General features: G+C 41.7%; 1 protein-coding gene across 5 annotated transcripts in view; it reads left to right on the top strand.

The window, feature by feature from the left end:
- The window catches only part of COL12A1 (collagen type XII alpha 1 chain), a 128,428-nt gene extending 123,506 nt beyond the window's left edge, over positions 1-4,922 (top strand). For 4 of the 5 annotated variants that reach the window (XM_051855515.2, XM_051855516.2, XM_051855518.2 and 1 more), the window contains 3 exons: positions 29-97; positions 1,517-1,687; positions 3,883-4,922. In XM_051855515.2, the coding sequence (XP_051711475.1) occupies positions 29-97; positions 1,517-1,687; positions 3,883-4,061 (419 nt within the window). In that variant the 3' untranslated portion in view covers positions 4,062-4,922. Of the gene's footprint in view, positions 1-28; positions 98-1,516; positions 1,688-2,681; positions 3,101-3,882 lie in introns of those variants that run through there. The other variant, XM_051855517.2, reaches the window with a different exon arrangement.
- Positions 4,923-21,537: the final 16,615 nt, after the last annotated feature.

Below are 21,537 nucleotides of genomic sequence, written 5' to 3' on the forward strand. Positions count from 1 at the left end.
CCTGTGCTTTTTTTTCCCCCTTCCCTAGGTTTGCCAGGAGAGAAAGGTGAAAGGGGTAATGGTTCTCCAGGACCTCGAGGGCTGCCTGGCCCCCCAGGTAGGTTGTAATGAAATAGATAAAGGGTATAGATACTGAGAGAGCACACAGTCCCCAAGGAAGTCACAGTCCCCTCCTGTTGATTTGAGGCGTTCATATGGCATATGCTTCGGCAGGTCCAATTTGCATAATATCCTTCTCATGCTTTATGTTCTCTAAATGAATGTGTTCTATTAGGCAATTAAAGTAACTTTAACATGTGCTATATGAGTGTTAGTGACAAAGAGGGTGGTTAGTTTTTCTAATTGAAACAAAAATCCATTTCCCTTTTTTAGGGAATTCCTAATTGTTTTGTTTGGTCTCAAACCTTGAGGATGGTTACATTTCCTGGTTTTTTTTTTTTTTTTTTTTTTTTTTTTTTTTTTTTTTTTTTTTTTTGACAGGCAGAGTGGACAGTGAGAGAGAGAGACAGAGAGAAAGGTCTTCCTTTGCCGTTGGTTCACCCTCCAATGGCCGCCGCGGCCGGCACGCTGCGGCCGGCACACCGCGCTGATCCGATGGCAGGAGCCAGGAGCCAGGTGCTTTTCCTGGTCTCCCATGGGGTGCAGGGCCCAAGCACCTGGGCCATCCTCCACTGCACTCCCTGGCCACAGCAGAGAGCTGGCCTGGAAGAGGGGCAACCGGGACAGAATCCGGCGCCCCGACCGGGACTAGAACCCGGTGTGCCGGCGCCGCTAGGCGGAGGATTAGCCTAGTGAGCCGCGGCGCCGGCCCCATTTCCTGTTTCTTTTAATGGTTCTTTAATAGAGAGCTGACTGAAAAAAATATGTTCTCACTAAAAGTTCTGATGGAATTGCAAAATTTCATTTACAGCAGCTTTCCTGATATTTTAGGAATAGATAATAGCTTTCTAGTTGTTTTATGCTTTTTGATTACTGGCTTGAAAATGAAGTATTTTCTTCAGTATAAGCTCCCCTTGAGACTCCTGCAAACATGGTCAGCTCTATGGTTGAATCTTCACATTTATGTCAACCATAACTAAGTATTACTTGATCCAGAAGTAACTGCTTCCCAAACATAATCTGGAGGTGCTGAACAGACACGCTCGCATTTTCATGGCAGTTCAACGTGGCTGCTTAATGGAGCACTCCTCTCTCTCTATGAGGATGGGAGCAAACCAAGAACTCATTGTGATCTTTAATTTGGCCTAATCCTTACTAAATCAGTTCCTTTTGAATAAAATTGTTAAATAATGTTGTTTTGCATAGTGGATTTCTGACTTTAACTCTTGATGAGTCAATAGTAAGAAAGCTTCACTTTGGTACATCTTGGGTATTTCTTGAGAAAATGTTTTCTTGCCATATAACAGTGAATAGTCTATCTTGAGGCCGTGGAGGTGCCACTTAAAATATTGTTGACTTATTCAAGTATGATATATTTAACATGAGAGGAAATGTGTTTGTTTCAACTCTACACTAGGTCCACAAGGAGAATCTAGAACAGGTCCACCAGGGTCCACAGGTTCCAGAGGTCCCCCTGGTCCCCCTGGTCGTCCTGGAAACTCAGGTATCCGAGGACCCCCAGGTCCTCCTGGATACTGTGATTCATCCCAGTGTGCCAGCATCCCATACAACGGGCAAGGCTATCCAGGTATGTTGTTGCCATTGTAGGCATTCAGTTTCGCCTGAAGTAAAGAATCTTTATGGCTGTGAAGTGCCCTAGGAGTGAAGAAAGGTTGATTTGAGCCTTTTTTGAAGACAGCAACTCTTTCAGTTGTTTTGGTTATATAATAATAGTGTTCTCTCCCAAAGAATAAACATTGTTTCACTCTTAGAAACAAGATAATTATTTTCTGTTCCTTCTCATATTTCTCTATCTACCAAATCACAATAAACCTCTCCATATTTTCTTGGGAGCTCAGAGTGCTACCAATTAAATTTTCTCTTTTTTTCCAACTTAAAAGTTGGTAACAGGAATTTGTTGAATACAATTATAGAATGCCATGAATATATATATAAATTATTTTGGGAGCCTAATTTGTAGACAAACTATTTGATAATGTGGCACATACAGTGGAAAATAACCCACTATCCCACATTATGCATGGAATTAACTTATAAAATCTGGGACTGAGTAGTTTTTCTTTTCTTGAAAGGTTGTTAATGAAATTCTAGTTGTTGACAATTATACCTGAATTTGTGGGATGGGAGGACCTGGGATATATGCTGATATGGTAATAAGATAGTCATGCTGTGGTCTACAGTGACCTTTTCATTAATGCATCCTCAAGCATCTTGCAAGTTTCAAAAATGGTACTGCTGTTTGATATGGTTTGCTACTAGCAAATAGTGCATGAGTAGTTGAATATCTAAATATCTATATATCTATATATTCATGTGCTTAATTACATGTGACCAAAAGTGATCACAAATCTTAATTGTATTTCTCAAGAAACCCATTCACAAAATTACCATTTAATTCTTTGTAAAATAAATTTAAATCACTTTATGAAATATGTGAATAACTGAAAATATATGGATATATATATATATACTTTAACCATTACATACTTAGATGGATGTGTATATATATTTTTTGCATAGTAATTCAACTTTTAAAAACTATCATCTTTGACCTGTTTCAGGTTCCGGCTAACACATTTTCTAAGTCGCCAGTGCTGCTTACAGTTTGAATACATGAAAATCCTGTTTCTGAGATGTTTGCGCACGTGCTTATTAGGAAATGAGTCTGTATGGAAATCTCAGCACAGATATGGTTAACGAACCGGGTCGACATCATAAAGGAGGGTGGAGACTCTTTATACTAACTTGAACTAGACAAAAGCAGTGGTGTCAGATTATAATTCTGATGCATTTCAGTAATAATGTAGAAAAATACTTTTAAAAAAGTTCAAACACACAGCCATGAGGAGCCTCAGTTGTGAAAGAGGTGCATAACAAAACTACTAACCAGCGGAGATGATGATGCCATTTTAAGAAAAACAATTAACCTGGTTAAAGAGAAATGTGTTCTGTAAATAATAAACTAATTGTGGCTTGTAAATGATTTGTATGTGATCCTGTCTGCTAAAATCACTTACCAATTCTACAGCAAGCTTCTGCATCCAAGCCTGCTGCTTGCTCTTTGCCGGAATAACACCGAATGGAATCTTTTGATCCCTTGCTTGTTAGCCATGTGTCTGATTCAGGGCATGTGTCTTTTTGTTTTTCTTCTTCTTCTTCTTTTTTTTTTTGTATGTGTACTTTCATTTGGGTTTTGTAACCACAATTTTCAAGCCAAAGTTTCAAACTTTCTTCTTCGTTTTGCTATAGTCACTGGTGTTCCTCACCCACTAGCTGTAACTCAGTCTGTGTGAGGGGCGGCCACAGAACATGTCATGTACTGTATATTACCTGGTGATAGTTTTCAGCTCCGGAGTTCAGTTGCTGGGAGCCAATAAAAGTTCCCCACACCTCCTCATCTTTCCAAGTTGTTCTTTGAATTGAGGAGTTTGAAGTCATGAACAGTTACTTGGGGGATTTGCAAAAATCCTACCTAGGTACTGAGTTTACAGTTCTTTGGCTTCTTCCCAGGTATTTGTGCAATGATTGTATTTACTGCTGGGTCTTTGAAGGTGTTTTTTAAAGTTCCATTTCCTTATTTGATCGTCACCAAATTCTTTCTGCACGTGGAAGTAATGAGAACTCTGTAACTTATCTATTTATAGTTATGAGACTAAGACTGGAGTGCCACCACCTCGGGTGGCCATTTAGCTTTTGCTGTGTGTGTGTGCGTGCGTGTGTGCCTTCCAAATCATGCCATAACTGTAATGTTGAATCGGACAGAGCCGTACGTGCCCGAGGGCGGGGCCTACCTGCCTGAGCGCGAGCCCTTCATCGTGCCGGTGGAGCCCGAGCGGACGGCGGAGTACGAGGACTACGGCGCCGACGAGCCTGCAGAGGAGCAGCCTCCCCACGCGCGCTGGCGGCGCGCCCTGCCCCGCGGCCCCGGGCAGCGACCCTGAGACCACGCGCCGCGCCGCCATACAGGGGGGAGGCGTAGGGAGTCTCATTTACAGGTCTGATGGAGCCGTGTACATCTTTTCCGCGATGTTTCTTCCGGCGTTGCTTCATCCAAGAGTACCCATTCTGACTGTAGAGACCCTTGTTTCCGCAGGAAGCTTAGCTCGCAGCACGCTGTCTGTAGACATCTTTGCCTTTGCCCTTGAAACACTTGCAAAATAAGTTTGTTTTCCACAAAAGCTGCAAGACGAGAACATGCCCTGTGCCTTTAGTTAGCACAGTGGGCGGCTTCAATGAAACTCTTAGGCTAAGCAGTAAGTTCTGGAGCCCAGAGCTACTGCACATTTCCAGAGGGCAGTTTATCTTTTTCATTACTTTTTCGCAATTCAATTCAATGCAAGTAATTCCTCTTCTAAAAACAAAAAGGAAGGAAACGTCAACTCTGTTGCAATTGTTTATCTTCCTCTTCTATCTCCTGTTATACTTTAGAGCATAAGATGCTCTTATACATCTCTCTTTACAACCACAATCCTTAAGCCATGTAGCTCAAGTTATTGTATCAACTGGATACAGTACCATATGCCTTAAACCTCCTTGTTTTAGACACACTAACATTTATGCCAAATTGCAGATTATTCTGCAGAGATGGAATTGCATGTTTGTGTTGTATATTTAGTATGAACTTTTTTTTCCCAGAACATAATGTTTCTTAGTTATCAAAAGCAGTTGGAAAATGTTTGCAAGACTATGAACATAGAATTGCTGCTTTTATATTTTAACTGCAGATTGTGAATTTCACTGCCTTATATTATTTATTTCTGAAACAAAAGAGGCATTTTTCAATAAAACTACTGAAAATTTGACATGTATGTTTTTTTTTCTTCTTCGATGGCCCTTTTGGACTGCTCATGCAGTTGTTACAACAAACAAATTCATATCCTTGGATACAGTTACAAATCTTGTTAATACTATTAAATTATGCTAAATAAATTTAGATTTTAATGATATGGTGAAGTCATAGAAAAAGAGTAGAAAGAGACTTAAAAAGCCCAGAAGACTCCAAAGACTTTATTAGGAATGCAGAGGATGTGTGGGCTGGTGGAAAAACAACTAGGTATCCTAGGATACCCCAAACAACCAAATAATCTCCAGCAAGCCACATGATTTTGTATGCATTTAATCATTTTCCTATACTCTATTTTGCCCACTAAAGTCTTTCAGAGGTATTTTTATATTTCATACCCTCATTTTCCATCTAACTGCAACAACATCATTCTATATATCAAAGAAAACAATATAAATGTTGATTTGAAAGAGATAATCAATTGAAGAGAGAGGGGGAAGTGATAGAAAGATTTCCACAGGGCAAAACATCTGCATTAAATATGTCCTAGAAACAAGATCAAAAGCAGGAGATGACATGTGTGAATATATTACATTCAGGAGTCTTCGAGTAGATTTCAGACTCATAATAATTTCACCTGTAATCCTCAACATTGACACTTTAAAAATATTTATTTTCATTTCATTTGAAAGGCAAAGACACAGAGAAATATATTCCATCAGCAGGTTTACTTCCAAAATGCTTACAACAGTTGATCCAGGAGTCTGGAAATCAATCTAGGTCTCCTATGTGGGTGGCAGGAACTCAAGTGTTTAAGCCATCACTGATGCCTCCCAGGGTGTACATTAGTGGGAAATTGAGATGGGAAGCAGGGCTGGGACTCAAACCCAGGACTCAAACTAACATGAGATATTGGCTTCCCAAGTAGCATCTGAACTGGTACACCAAAGACCCCTCCCCACCAAATGCACTTTTTAAATTTTTTTATTTATTTATTTTTATTTAGTAAATATAAATTTTCAAAGTACAGTTAATGGATTACAATGGCTCCCCCCCCATAATTTCCCTCCCACTCACATCCCTCCCATCTCCCGCTCCCTCTCCCATTCCATTCACATCGATTCATTTTCAATTATCTTTATATACAGAAGATCAATTCAGTATATATTAAGTAAAGATTTCATCAGCTTGCACCCACACAGAAGCACAAAGTGTAAAATACTGTTTCAGTACTAGTTATAGCATTACTTAACATTGGACAACACAATAAGGACAGATCCCACATGAGAAGTAAGTACAGTGACTCCTGTTGTTGACTTTACAAATTGACACTCCTGTTTATGGCATCAGTAATCTCCCTAGGCTCTTGTCATAAGTTGCCAAGGCTATGGAAGCATTTTGGGTTCGCCGACTTCGATCTTATTGCGACAGGGTCATAGTCAAAGTGGAAGCTCTCTCCTCCCTTCAGAGAAAGGTACCTCCTTCTTTGATGGCCCCGTTCTTTCCACTGGGATCTCACTCGCAGAGATCTTCCATTTAGGTCTTTTTTTTTTTTCCAGGGTGTCTTGGCTTTCCATGCCTAAAATACTCTCATGGACTCTTCAGCCGGATCCAAATGCCTTAAGGGCTGATTCTGAGGCCAGAGTGCTATTTAGGACATCTGCCATTCTATGAGTCTACTGTGTATCCCGCTTCCCATGATGGATCGTTCTCTCCCTTTTTGATTCTATCAGCTAGTATTAGCAGACACTAGTCTTGTTTGTGTGATCCCTTTGACTCTTAGACCTATCAGTGTGATCAATTGTGAACTGAAATTGATCACTTGGACTAGCGAGATGGCATTTGTACATGCCACCTTGATGGGATTGTATTGGGATCCCCTGGCATGATTCTAACTCCACCATTTGGGGCAAGTCAGCTTGAGCATGTCCCAAATTGTACATCTCCTCCCTCTCTTATTCCCACTCTTACATTTAACAGGGATCATTTTTCAGTTAAAATTTAAACACCTAAGAATAATTGTGTGTTAATCACAGAGTTCAACCAATAGTACTAGAACAAAACAAAGAGAAAATACTAAAATGGATAAGTATTACAAATGCACCTTTTTAAATATTTATTTATTTATTTGAGATAGAAGAGAGAGAGAAATATATTTCATCTTTTATCTGCTGGTTGACTCCCTAGATAGTCACAACTACCAGAGCTAAGTGAGGCTGAAGACAGGAACCAGCAGTTTCATCTGGATCTCCCACATGGGTAGTACAGACTCAAACACTAGAGCCATCCTCTGCTGGTATTACCAGGCCATTAACGGGGAGCTGGGTCAGAAGTGGAATAGCCAGGAAACAAACCAGGGCCCACTTGGGGTGCTGGTGTCACAGGTGGTGGCTTTACCAGCTGCACCAGAACACTGGCCCTACCACATGCTCTTTTAAAGCTAGAAGAAACCGCTGAGATTATCCCAGTCCAACTCTTCTTATGTAAGAGGAAACAGACACAGCTACTTAGTATGAGAACAAGACTAAGCTGCTAGGTCTGTGGTTCTTAACCTAGTTTATCACCAGATGCTTTTCCCACCCCTGCCTCTGGCTTGATATTCAACTTTCTGGGAAGGAATTTTTAAATCTCAAAGTTCCATGAATTTGTTTTGATTAATTGCCAGTTCCCTTGAGTTTCTGATGTTCTTTGAGAAACAGCCTCTGTGTCAGGAGCCTGATGACTGACCCAGTGGGGGTCCAGAGTCACATGGATTTGAAGCACAAAGGAATTGGCTCCTCTCACTGTAGATGTGGGTATGATTTTTTTTTCTAAGATTTTATTTATTTATGTGAGAGGCAGAGTTATGGGCAGAGTGGGAGAGACAGAGAGAAAGGTCTTCCATCTGCTAATTCACTCCCCAAATGGCCAAATGGCTAGAGCAGAGCTGATCTGAAGCCAGGAGCCAGGAGCTTCTTCTGGGTCTCCTATGTGGATGCAGAGGCCCAACCCAAGCACTCTGTGGCTCTCCCAGGCCATCAGCAGGAAGCTGGATTGTAAGTTGAACAGCTGGGACCCAAACCAGTGCCCATGTGTGATGCTGGCACTGCAGGTAGTAGCTTTTACCCACTATACCACAGCATCGACCCCCAGAGACAATCTTTTAGGGATAAGTAACATTGATTACTAAGTCACCTCATGCTTGTGGTTAGAAAACTGGATTTACATATGAATTTTTAAGTGAACATATATTAACAGTTTCACCCTTAGATCAGATTGCTGAAGGCCATTGGGGAAAAAGCATCACATAGGCTTGTTTTCAGGAACCAACCTATAGACCACATCTTCAACCAATTTCTTGCTTAATTCCATATTCATTGTATGCAACTGTGTAACCCTCCTCAAAGTTCCATAGACAGCCTGAAGTGAACACATCTGCTATTTATTAGGATGAGGTTAGCTGTGAGTAACAGAAAATCACAAAAGAACAGTGTCTTAAAGAAGCAGAAATTTCTTTGTTTTGAGAAGGACCCAGGCTCTTTCTATCTTGCAGCTCTCCTGTTGTGGTTTCCATGGCCAAGTTAAACGTATGGGACAAGATGGTTAACAGGGCTCTTGTTATTAAGTTCACATTCTATAAGAGAAAGAAGAAGGGGGTGAAGAGAGCACTGCTCTCTTTAAGGATAGTTCCTGGAGTTACAAACACAGTTTATATTACATACAATTAACCAGAATTTAGTAAATTGACTACATCTAGCCATAAAGGAAATGGGACTTACTGCTTTTATTATGGGTGGTTGTGTGCTTAACTAAAAACTCTGTTCCTATTTAAGAAGGGAAATGACAGCTGGAGGTCAACCCAAGGTTTTACTTTGACATGTTGCCAAAATATTACTAAATCTCACCATAAATGTAATTTTCTTCCATTGTCAGCACCAACTACCAAGTTATTCAGGCTAGAGATTTGAAAGCCGTTGTGAACTCTTCCTTCTATGTCTCATATCCAATCAATCAAATCCAGCTGATTGAGCTCCTACATGTGTCTTAATCATCTCTTTGCTTTGCTTTGCTTTTCTTTTCTTTTCTTTGCTTTTCTTTTTCTTTTGTCAAGCAGAGTTAGACAGTGAGAGAAAGAGAGACAAAGAGAAAGGTCTTCCTTTTCCATTGGTTCACCCCCCAAATGGCCACTAGGGCCGGTGCGCTGGGCCAATCCGAATTCAGGAGCCAGGTCTCCCATGCAGGTGCAGGGCCCAAGCACCTGGGCCATCCTCCACTGCACTCCCAGGCCACAGCAGAGAGCTGGACTGGAAGAGGAGCAGCTGGGACTAGAACCTGGCACCCATATGAGATGCTGGCACTGCAGGCGGAGGACCAACCAAGTGAGCCACAGTGCCATCCCCTCCAAGGTCTTAACTTGGATTTGAACTCATTACAAATTGTGCTGCTTTGAAATGACAAATTTAGATACTCTACACTTTGGGTACTCCTACAGCAGCTGTTCTTCAGCTTCACTGTGATACCCAGCACAGGGAATCTTCTCTGTTTTTCCCATCCATCAGCACTTCCTTGTCTCTGCTTCCTTCTTATCCTGCTCAGATTACATGTCATGGAAACATAACTATTGATCACCTTCAGTTCCAAGAGAATAAAAAACTAGTTTGTCTTTAGCTACTGCCTTTAGTTATGTTTTGTTAATATTTTTTTTCTCTCTCCCTTATAATACCACAGACAAATCTCATTTCTTGTGGGTAATTTCAAGCACAAATGCTCCAGGTTAGCTCAGTTCAATTTAATTCAATTGAAAGCTTTAATCTCAAATCCAATTTAGTATTCATTTTTCTTTCTACCTTAAAGCCACACATTAGATAGGAACTTGGACTGCTGTTAACAGTACAATACCACAGACTGGGTAAGTTAAAGAGAATATATGCTTATTTTGGCTCACAGTTTTGGGCAAAGGTCAAGGGGCCACATACAGTGATGATGTTCTTTTTGGCAGTCCTAAGGTGGTGCTGGGAATTACTTGGCAAGGGACAGGGAGTGAATGCCTGTGTGTATACTGACTACTCTCCATTTTCTTTTTCTTTTTTTTTTTTTTTTTGACAGAGTTAGACAGTGAGAGAGAGACAGACAGAGAGTTGTAGACAGTGAGAGAGAGACAGAGAAAGGTCTTCCTTCCATTGGTTCACTCCCCTAATGGCCGCCACGGCTGGCGCTGCGCCGATCTGAAGCCAGGAGCTGGTTGCTTCCTCCCGGTCTCCCATGTTGGTACAGGGACCCAAGCACTTGGGCCATCCTCCACTGCTTTCCCAGGCCACAGCAGAGAGCTGGACTGGAAGAGGAGCAACCAGAACTAGTACCCGGTGCCCCAACTGGGACTAGAACCCCGGGATGCCAGCACCGCAGGCAGAGGATTAGCCAAGTGAGCCACGGCGCCAGCCTACTCTCCATTTTCTTATAAAATTACCCATGTTCAATCATGGGGACCTCTACCTAATGACCTGATGATCTCAATCCCCTCCTAAAGACCCTGCTTCTAAACACCATTACTAGACAAAGTTTCTACCCTTTTAATACTTTACAATGGGGATTAAGCTTTAACATGAGTATTGGAGGGGACAAAACATTTTCAAACTAGAACAACTGCAGAAATGATATATTAGCTTTTTATAACAGCTTCTCCAGGTTGGGGAATAGAACTGAACAAAGAGGAGGTTAAGGTGTTCTCCACTTAACCTGTGCAACTAGAATACTTTCTTGGATGTCAGTACTTACTATGTGTCAAGTGCCCAAATGCTGCTCCTCATAAAACTGCCTGTAAATTATTTTCAGGGACTCTACAGGGGACCTGTTCACTGCTCATTTCTTTCCTTTTTTATAGAAAACTTTCATTTAATATAAATTTTGAAAGTATAACTTTTGGATTATAGCAGCTCTTCCCCCCATAACCACCCTCCCACCCACAAACCATCCTATCTCCCATTCCCTCTCCCATCCCATTCTTCATTAAGATTCACTTTTCATTATCTTTATATACAGAAAATCAACTCTATACTCAGTAGAGATTTCACCAGTTTGCACTCACACAGATACACAAAGTACTGTTTGAAGACTAGCTTTACCATTGATTCTCATAGTACTACATATTAAGGACAGAGATCCTACATGGGAAGCAAGTGCACAGTGACTCCTGTTGTTGATTTAACAATTGACACTCTTATTTAGGACGTCAGTAATCACCCAAGGCTCTTGTCATGAGCTGCCAAGGCTATGGAAGCCTCTTGAGTTCACAAACTCTGACCTTATTTAGACAAGGCCATAATTTAGGCAAGGCCATAATCAAAGTGGAAGTTCTCTCCTCCCGACAGAGAAAGGTACCTCCTTTGATGGCCCCTTCTTTCCAACAGGATCTCATTCACAGAGATCTTTCATTTAGGTAATTTTTTGCCACAGTGTCTTGGCTTTCCATGCCTGAAATGCTCTCATAAGCTTTCTAGCCAGATACAAATGCCTTCAGGGCTGATTCTGAGGCCAGAGTGCTGTTTAGCACTGCCCATTTATTTCTAAAATGAAGTGTCCCAATGCTGACTCAGCTTTTGCTCCCACAGACTACCTCACAACTACCTGCTATCAATGTTCTTTTTCCTGGCCTGATGTCTTTTAAGGAGAGATTACAGCTAGATGGTTCAAATTTGTCTACCTTCTAGGTATCCGTTTGGCCAGGGGTGACTCAAGTATCCTTTGCAAGCCAAATGAAAGAAGTTTGCTTTGACAGATGTGCTTTGTGTTTGCTTTACTATGTCTCATTCATTTTCCCCAGATACACAGGCATGTAAGCCAGGTCTGCAAATCCATTGTGTAATATGTCTCCACAATGAGATAACATGCCCTTCCCATAGGTATGAGTGATTCTTAGGGCCTCCCTATGTAACTCCCTTGTGTGATGGGTTGGAGCACTCTTTCTACAATGGAAGGCAAAAGCTACAACTCTCTACCCCACAAAAATAATTACCTGCTTCAGTGGATTCTTGATTTTCAGTCTTTTTCAAATATAGGCTGTGTGGGGGTGGACAGTGGTGGTTTTGGTGGCACAGTCAATTCTGCCAATTCTTGCAATTCCTGCAAGGATGGGTTTTCTGGATTTCTTTAGAATGCAAGTGATTGTTGTTTTCATTTTTATAAACTTTTTTTTTGTAAATCTGAGTTAAAAGTCCCATTTAATATTTTCTTACCCGGAGTTAGTGCTGTGGTGTAGTGGGCTAAGCCACTGCCTGTGGTTGCCAGCATCTCATATGGGCACCAGTTCAAGTCCTGGCTGCTCTACTTCCAATCCAGCTCTCTGCTATGGCCGGGAAAAGCAGGAGGATGGCCCAATTACTTGGGCCCCTGCACCCATATGGGAGACCTAGATAAAGCTCCTGGCTCCTGGCTTCAGATCAGCTCAGCTCTGGCCATAGGGGCCTTTTGAGGAGTGAACCAGTGGATGGAAGATCTTTCTCTCCATTTCTCCCTCTGTCTGTAACTCTGAATCTCAAACAAATAGATAAAAAATCTTTTTTTTATTTGACAGAGTTAGACGGAGAGAGACAGAGAGAAAGGTCTTCCTTTCCATTGGTTCACCCCCTAAATGGCTGCTAAGGCCGGCGCTGCACCCATCTGAAACCAGGAGCCAAGTGCTTCCCCCTGGTCTCCCATGCAGGTGCAGGGCCCAAGCACCTGGGCCATCCTCCACTGCACTCCCAGGGCACAGCAGAGAGCTGGACTGGAAGAGGAGCAACCAGGACTAAAACCCGGCGCCCATATGGGATGCTGGCATTCAGGCGGAGGACTAACCAAGTGAGCCATGGCGCCGGCCCTGATAAAAATTCCTAAAACAGATATTTGCTCTTTTACCCTCCATCATATCTATGTATTAAAATCCTACTTGTAATCTTCATAATTTTATCCAGATACTGAGCACCATTGAAGGAAATCATGTACTGCAGAAGATTTTTATGTCTTTAAATCCATGATGATCAACTTCAACTTTCCAGTCAACACTGCTCAATAATTTTCCTAGCCCTATTCTCAAATCACGTCAACAAATTTTCAGTCTCCAACCCTATTCCTTGTCCTGATCAGGAGATTTCATGCTACTTCTCATCGAAGTGCTTATTTCCTATAAGAATAAGAAGCTAAACTGGAACTTTATCTGTTTGTATTAATGTACAAAACCACCTGCATCTCTATCCATCCCTTCCTCCTGTTTCAATAAAATGAGCATCTCTTCTCCTGAGATGTTCATTCCTTCCTTCTACAAATATTGGGTTAAACCCTTACTAAGTCTAAGGTATTGTTCAAATGGTGCTAGAGCTCTGTAGTGAACATAGTAAAACATAAAGTCTCTTTCCTTGTGTAGATGATACTTTAAAAGTGGGAAACAGACGGCTGGCGCTGCAGCTCACTTGGCCAATCCTCCGCCTGCGGTGCCAGTACCCCAGGGTTCTAGTCCCGCTTGGGGCGCCGGGTTCTGTCCCCAGCTGGGGCACTGGGTTCTGTCCCCGGTTGCTCCTCTTCCAGTCCAGCTCTCTGCTGTGGCCCGGGAAGGTAGTGGAGGGTGGCCCAAGTGCTTGGGCCCTGCACCTGCATGGGAGACCAGGAGAAGCACCTGGCTCCTGGCTTTGGAGTAGCAGCCATTTTGAGGGTGAACCAACAAAAGGAAGACCTTTCTCTCTGTCTCTCTCTCTCTCTGTATAACTCTGCCTGTCAAAAAAAAGCATATATTGTCTAGGGTGCTAATATTATGAAGGAAAACAAGACAGACAATGCTGGGTATGTGTGTTGCAGTTGTATTAGTCTACAGGGTTCTCAGGAAATGCCTCTTTGATTCCAGACCTGAAAGAAGGGTGGTTGAAAGCATGAGGCTCTAATCTATCTGACAGCTGTATAATTTGGAGGCTTTCACAATTATGTGGATTACAGCCATACTCCCAGCATGGTAGTTCTCACTTTGCCTACACATTGGAATCTCCTGGACAGAGTTAAAAATTTTTCATTTTTGTACCTCATTCTCATAAATTCAGGCTAATTGAACTGGGGTGACTGATGATAAAGGTTTTTAAAAGCTCCTTAACTAAGGGTTTGGTGTTGTGGCACAGTGGGTTAAGTCACTACTTGTGACATCGGCATTCCATATTGCAGTGCTGGTTTCTAGCTTATTGCTAATATGTGTGGAATGGCAGTGGAAGATGGCTTACATACTTGAGCCTCTGCTACCCATGTGGAAGTTCCTGGCTCCTGGCATTGGTCTGGCTCAGACCTTGCTGTTGCAGCCTTTTGGGTAATGAACCAGCAGATGGAAAATTTCTCTCTTTCTCATTTCTTTCTCTTCCCCTCTCTGCTTTTGAAATGAATAACTTTTTAAAAGAAAGCTCCTTAAGTAACTATTAAGTACATCTAAGGAGCCATTTACTATCTACACAGACTCTTATTCAGCATGTTGGCAGTGGAGGCCCAAGAGTATATATTTTCAATATATTCTTCATTGAGTCATATGATCCGCCAGGATGAGAAACTTTCATTCCTTTTCTCTTCAGCTTTGGAAATAATCTTTATGCTAACAAATCTACTTATATCCCAGGTCTTTCTTCTGACTTTGGTATATCTCCAGTTGGATGGTTTATAGATATGTCAAATCTGATATACACAAAATAAAGCCCCCTCTCTCCTTCGCACACTGGTTTTTCTACATGTGTTTCTTGTCTCTGTGAGTGGCACAACTCTACTTTCAATTGCTTAACCCAGAAACCTTGGAATTCCTATTAATTTTCTCTATTGCTCACCTCCCACATCCCATCAATCACTAACCCCTTTTGATCCTATCTCCTAAGCATCTTTTAACTATTTCTCTCTCTCTATTCTCTCCTCCTCTAAGCTCCATTGTCTTATCTGGATTATTCAGGAGCCTTCCATTTGATACTTTCCAATCATTCCTCCTTCCCATCTAGCCATAATGATGATTATGAATGCAAACATAGTCTTGTCACCGCATTCTTTAAAATCTTTAACCGGTGTATGTACAAAAATCTTATTGAGACTGATGCCACCAAGGTTGGGCTTTTTTTTCCCCTTTACATCATCCTCACTTTTCTCCTCAATTGATATTTTCAACCATAGTAGGCTTCCTGCTTTAACCTTCTTTTTAAGATACATTTTTTTAAGATTTATTTATTTGAAAGATAGAGTTACAGAGAGAGATGGAGACAGAGAGAGAGGTCTTCCATCATCTGGTTCACTCCCCAGATGGCCGCAACAGCTGGAGCTGCACCAATCCGAAGCCAGGAGCCAAGAGCTTCTTTCGGGTCTCCCACGTGGGTGCAGGGGCCCAAGAACTTGGGCCATCTTCTACTGCTTTCCCAGGCCACAGCAGAGAGCTGGATCGGAAGAGGAGCCGCCGGGACTAGAATCGGCGCCCATATGGGATGCTGGCGCTTCAGGCCAGGGCTTTGACCTGCTGTGCCATAGTGCCGGCCCCTAACCTTTCTTAATCCTGAAGCTTCATAGGTGTATTTTCATTTACCTGGAACTACCCTACTCATTTGGTCAAACTCTATTCATCCTCTAATTCAGGACACCTTTCGTATTGTTTCCACAATTCATTGCAATGTGCATTAATGCCTTTAATTTGCCTTAAAAAACCCACTTCCATTTTTCATACTTATTTATTTAAAAGGCAGGGCAAGAGTGAGAATGAAAGCAAGAGTGAGTGAGCTACAGGGATCTTCCTCCCACTGATTCACTCCCCAAATGGCCACAACAGCCAGGTCTGGGCCAGGCCAAAGCCAGTAGTCAGGAAGTTATCCATCTTGGTCTCCAACAGGGCATGCAGGGGCCCACGTGCTTAGACCATCTTCCACTGCCTTCCCAGGTGCCTTAATAAGAAGCTGGGTTAAAGTGGAGCAGGTAGGATGCAAACCAGCACTCTGATATGGGATGCTGTCATTGCAAGTGGCAGCTTAACACACTGCGCCACAATGCCAGCATAAATATTTTCCTTTTGATATATATATTTTTTAATCATCCTAGTAATTCCTTATTCAATGTTTATCTTCCCTAGTGGGTGGCAAGTTTCTATGAGGGCAGGAGTCATATTTAGTTGTGTACTGTGTGTGTGTCCTGCAGCTACCACAGTGCTGGCATTTCGATGTACAATAAATATTTGTTGAACTAATGACTTTAAGTGAAACAAACCATTTTCCTGGATATATCAGCTCATTTGAAACTCAGCAGCATGCTGTTTGAAGGCAGAATAGTTCAAGGCTAATTGGACTTCATGCCCATCTTGGTGCCAAGCAGAAAAGGATGACACTGGGCTGCTTCGCCCTTTGTGGGTGCCGTTAGTGACAGGAAGGCTGACTTTGGATATTGAGGAGATGAACGTGGGAAGGTGAAGTTAGCAAGTTCCCACGCCTTTTGCCTTGTCCCCTTATCTCTGCGATCTCATTTCTCTGTGCCTCTATTGTAACTGCTATTGTGGTAACTGACAGGTCCATCCTCTTGACTAGTGGCCCACAAGCTTGCTGTGCGATAGATTGGCTTTGGGCCACATTTGTCTGTAGGCCCATATAAGCAACCGGGGGGCATGGCTAGGCGCAACTGCTTGGGATGGATGTGTGGCTGTACGTGGCTTTTGGTGGACATGGCCGCTTGTGGACAGGCATATGTGGTTATCGGTGGATGTGTGGCTGTACGTGGCTATATGTGGGTCTGTGTGTCTGATTGCTGCCATGGACACAAAGGTGGATATCTCCCATGCCCCACTGCTCTTGGGGGCAAGTGGTTATTCCCTGTGCATTTCTCACTGCCGCTGTGAGTAAAGGAGATAAAAACCCACAAAGGACTCTGAGTTGTTCTCTGGCATGTTGGATCTGGATCTGCTTCTTTCAGGCCTAAGCCCCTGGCACACCTTGGGCTATTGTACAATTGTGTTTCTGTTAATTGTCATATTCTCTACTTGTGAATTCAAAGCAATGTTTGCAACAAGGAGTAGAATAATTGTGCATTATCAGGACGTTAGAACCAGGAGAAAAGCCAGGACTCGAATCCAGGTACTCTGATGTGGGATTTGGGGTCCCAGGCACTGTCTCTACTGCTATACCAAATGTCCGCCTCCCCATGAATGTTTTAAAGATAGGAAATAAAATGGACTGGATTCATAACCTATTTTGTGCCTGGTGTGGTGCTAAATGCCTTCACTTAGGTATTTTTATAAATATTATTATCTCCATTGTAAAGATGATATAACTGCTTCAACAAAATTAAATTGTGGGGCTGGCACTGTGGTGTGGTGGGTAAAGCTATCGCCTGCAGTGCTGGCATTCCATATGAGTGCAGGTTCGAGTCCTGGATGTTCCAGTTCCAATCCAGCTCTCTGCTATGGCCTAGGAAAAGCAGTAGAAGATGGCGCAAGTGCTTGGGCCCCTACACCCACGTGGGAAGACCTGGAGGAGGATCCTGGCTTCTGGCTTCGGATTGGCACAGCTCCGGCCATTGTGGCCAATTGGGGACCAGTGGATGGAAGACCTCTCTCTCTCTGCCTCTCCTTCTCTCTATGTAACTCTCTTTCAAATAAAATAAATAAATCTTTGAGATTTAATGCTATAACTAGTGCTCAAACAGTATTTTTCACTTTATGCTTCTGTGTGGGAGCAAACTGTTGAAATCTTTACTTAATGTATGCTAAACTGATCTTCTGTATATAAAGAGAATCGAAAATGAATCTTGATGTGAATGGAAGTGGGAAAGGGGAGGGTTGCGGGTGGGAGGGACGTTATGGGGGCGAAGCCATTGTAATCCATAAGTGTACTTTGGAAATTTATATTCATTAAATAAAAGTTAAAAAAAAACTTAAATCGTAGCCCAAGATCATAAAGTAAAAAAAGAGACAGTTTCCAGTGTACTCCCTTCTGCTACACTATGTTTATACTATACTGTTTATTTGGTGCTACAGGCATAATTCTATCTACAAATTGTTATGTATTATGTATTAGAAGGGCAAGCTTTGGTCTCAGATCTAGGTGCAAACTTTGACATGGATGTTTTCTAACTATGTTCCTTAGCCTGGTTCCCGCGCTGTGGCACGGCAGGTTAATGCCTTGGCCTAAAGTGCCTGCATCCCATATGGGTGCCGGTTCGAGACCCAGCTGCTCCATTTCCCATCCGACTCTCTGTTACGGCCTGGGAAAGCAGTAGAGGATGGCCCAAGTCCTTGGGCCCCTGCACCCACATGGGAGACCCTAAAGAAGCTCCTGGCTCCTGGCCTCAGATCAGCGCAGCTCCAGCTGTTGCGGCCAATTGGGGAGTGAACCAAATGGAAGGAAGACCTTTCTCTCTCTCTGCCTCTCCTCTCTGTGTAACTCTGTCTTTCAAATAAATGAATAAATCTTTTTAAAAAAAGTTCCTTATCCTGTTTGATTCCCAAGTCCTGAAGACTTGGGCCTAACGTAATTTGTGGGATGATTAATGCCAATATTTGTAATAGTTTTTACCATATCACAGGATTAAGCTAGGTCCAGATCCTGTGCAAAATCATTTGGCTCCTCTACAGCTGTTGCTCCAGCTCTAAAGGGATTTGCTTGTTCATTGCCCTGTTAGAGCCTCCTTACCTCCTCTTCATTATTTTCTTTTCATTATTTTAAGTTTTGGCACCTGTTTCTTTCCCCTTGCATATTAATAGCTATAGTCTTGATTTTCTTCAGCCTTATCAATGGAATGAGAGAAACTAACTATGTAAGCATGTCTAACACGCTGGCTACTAAATAAATGCTGTCTCCTTTTCCTATTCTAGCCATCCAATAGTCTGATCTTAACATATCATTTGTATTTCTCAGTGCTGCTTCTCAGATCATGGTGATTACCACTGTCTAAGGTTTTAGTAAGGATCTTATATGAGAGGCATGTAATGATCACTGCTTTGAGATGACTAGATGGAAAAATGTGGAGGAGAAAAATGGAAGGGATGTATGAAACAGTAAAACTCTGGGAATAGTTTCTTTAATCCTCCATCAGAATTTTTTAATGAGGATAGTTTCACAATTTTTACAGCAATTGGAATTATGTCTTAAATAACATTGTGTTCTTAGATTGTGGAGCCAAGGGTTATATTTTAAGAATAAAAGGCTTAGGGAGGGGCCGGCGCTGTGGCATTGCCTGTGGAGCCACTGCATGCTGTGCCATCATCCCATATGGGTGCCAGTTCTAGTCCCGGCTGCTCCTCTTCCGATCCAGCTCTCTGCTGTGGCCTGGGAAAGCAGAAAATGGCCCAAGTTCTTGGGCCCCTGCACCCATGTGGGAGACTTGGAAGAAGCTCCAGGCTTCTGGCTTCAGATTGGGGCAGCTCCGGCCATTACAGACAATTGGAGAGTGAACCAATGGATAGAAGACCTCTCTCTCTCTCTGCCTCTCCTTCTCTCTTTATGTAACTCTGACTTTCAAATAAATAAATAAATAAATAAATAAATAAATAAATAAATCTTTAAAAAAAAAAAAAGGCTAAGGGAGAAGTCCACCTGGGGATTGTCAGTGGAATTGTGGAAAAAGCAAGGCTCTGGAGCCAACAGGACCTGGGTGTGAGTCTGGACTTCCACTTCTTTGCTATTTTTGGAAAATTACTCACCTTTTCTGAGGTTTATTCTGCTAATTTATAAAATGGTTATAATGCCCCTTGCAATGTATTGAAAATAATACATATATAAACACATGTGTAAAGTAAATGATTTCTAACTTGGTGGAAATTTATAAATGAGTAGGATTGTTTTTTCTATATGAGTGTGCTTTAAAAAGTTTGTGAAAAACAGAATTAAAAGATAGGTTTGCTTTGGTGCACAAATTGAAATCCAAGCATACTTTTTTCATAATACATATTTCCATGAGCATTTTGAAGGCCCCACATATGCATGGATTTCAAAATATTTTTGCACCACAATAAACTTATCTTTTAATTCCATTTCCCAAAAACCTTTTGAAATATCCTGTCACTTGGCACATGAACTATTTCCATGTGGATGCTCTGTTGTTGATTATAGTGAGTGGGGCATCAGCAAGTTGTTATGAGAGAGAGTGTACCAGAAAAAATTGTAGCTTTTCTAAAAAACATTTTTATTCTATGTCTAAATTATTCCTGATTGGACATTCTTCTCAGTCCTCAAGTTAATCAGTTATTCAGCGAAATTATTTTTGTCATGCATATGACTTAGCAGAGATCTATCTCAAGTCTAGAAGACTTTTAGTGAAGCAAATCTCTACAGCTGACATAAGGATTAGAGGCCATAGTGGTAAAGGCATATGTTGAAGAAATGGTGGGTATTGTTACTGGAGGAAACACCTGATAAAACCCATCAATCCAGATAATGACACCAAGGTATTAATTACATTTACTGCTGAACTAGATGCAACACAGTTACTTAATATGGCATTATTTTGGATGTTTTTGAGAGCTCTCTCAAATTGAACTACGAAGTGGTTTGTTGATATTATTCCTAGAATTTCTGGCATATTAAATGTGCAAATACCACAATGTATAGATAAACAAATTATGTATATAAAAATCACTTCAGTAAATGTAGAATTTAATAACTGATGTATGAACAAAGTGAGTGCCTCTTGGCCATCTCCCCAACCACTGAAAACATTCCATGCATCCACAACTGAAGATGAATAACGACACATGTCCACCAGGAGCCAAAATCCTCTTTGATGCACTGTGGCATGTGGCTGGGTGAGGGGAGGTATTTAGCCATCCCAGGACACAGGAACTTCAAATGGACCTTTTGAGGGGTTTTGATTGCTGTGGGCAGGCAACTACACCACTGAGTACTTTCCATGTGAAACCCAAAATTTCTTCCTGGAACTTGTGGCTAGGGAGGAAGTTCTTAAAACATGTGGCCCGTCTTGTCATTAAATCTTTCTCACCAGTGCATGGAAAATGACTGACCATTCATTTATTAATTCTACAGTGAAATTTCTTAAGGAAATCTTTAAAATAGAGTGTGATAATGTGAGGACATGTTTTAGATGATATGGGAGTAACTCAACTAGGCTGGCATTGACATGCAGTGAGTGATCGATAGGGTAGAAAGGAAACATTTTAGATAAGATTATGCCTGAGCTAAGACCAAAAGGAAAAAAAAAAAGAATTACCTTTTATCACTCTCACGGATGGTGCTAATTTGAATGTTTTAAAAAAAAATGTGGTGTCATTATTCTTTAAGTGTACTTGAAAAGTATGCAGAAAATTTATATTCTATAAAGGTCAAACTAGTCTTTGTTGTGGTAGCAAGTGATAGACTGTTCTTTCAGATTTTTAAAGAGTAGTCAATATTTAACTTGATTAGTAACATTATTAATAATAGCAAACATTTATCAAGTGCTTTACCATGGCTGCTATGATGCCAAACATATGATGTGTGTTAAATGAGTCAATACATGGGTCTGGTGTTGTGGCATAGTGAAGTAAGCTGCCATCTGGGATGCTGGCATTCCATATGGGCACTGGTTTGAGACCTGGCTGCTCTACTTCCAACTTCAGCTACCTCCTAATGTACCTGGAGAAGCAGTGAAAGGTGGCCTAAGTTCTTGGGCTTCTGCACCATGTGGGAGCCCTGGAAGAAGTTCCAGGC

This window comes from Oryctolagus cuniculus, chromosome 5 (genome assembly GCF_964237555.1).
Source record: "Oryctolagus cuniculus chromosome 5, mOryCun1.1, whole genome shotgun sequence".
Lineage (NCBI taxonomy): Eukaryota > Metazoa > Chordata > Mammalia > Lagomorpha > Leporidae > Oryctolagus > Oryctolagus cuniculus.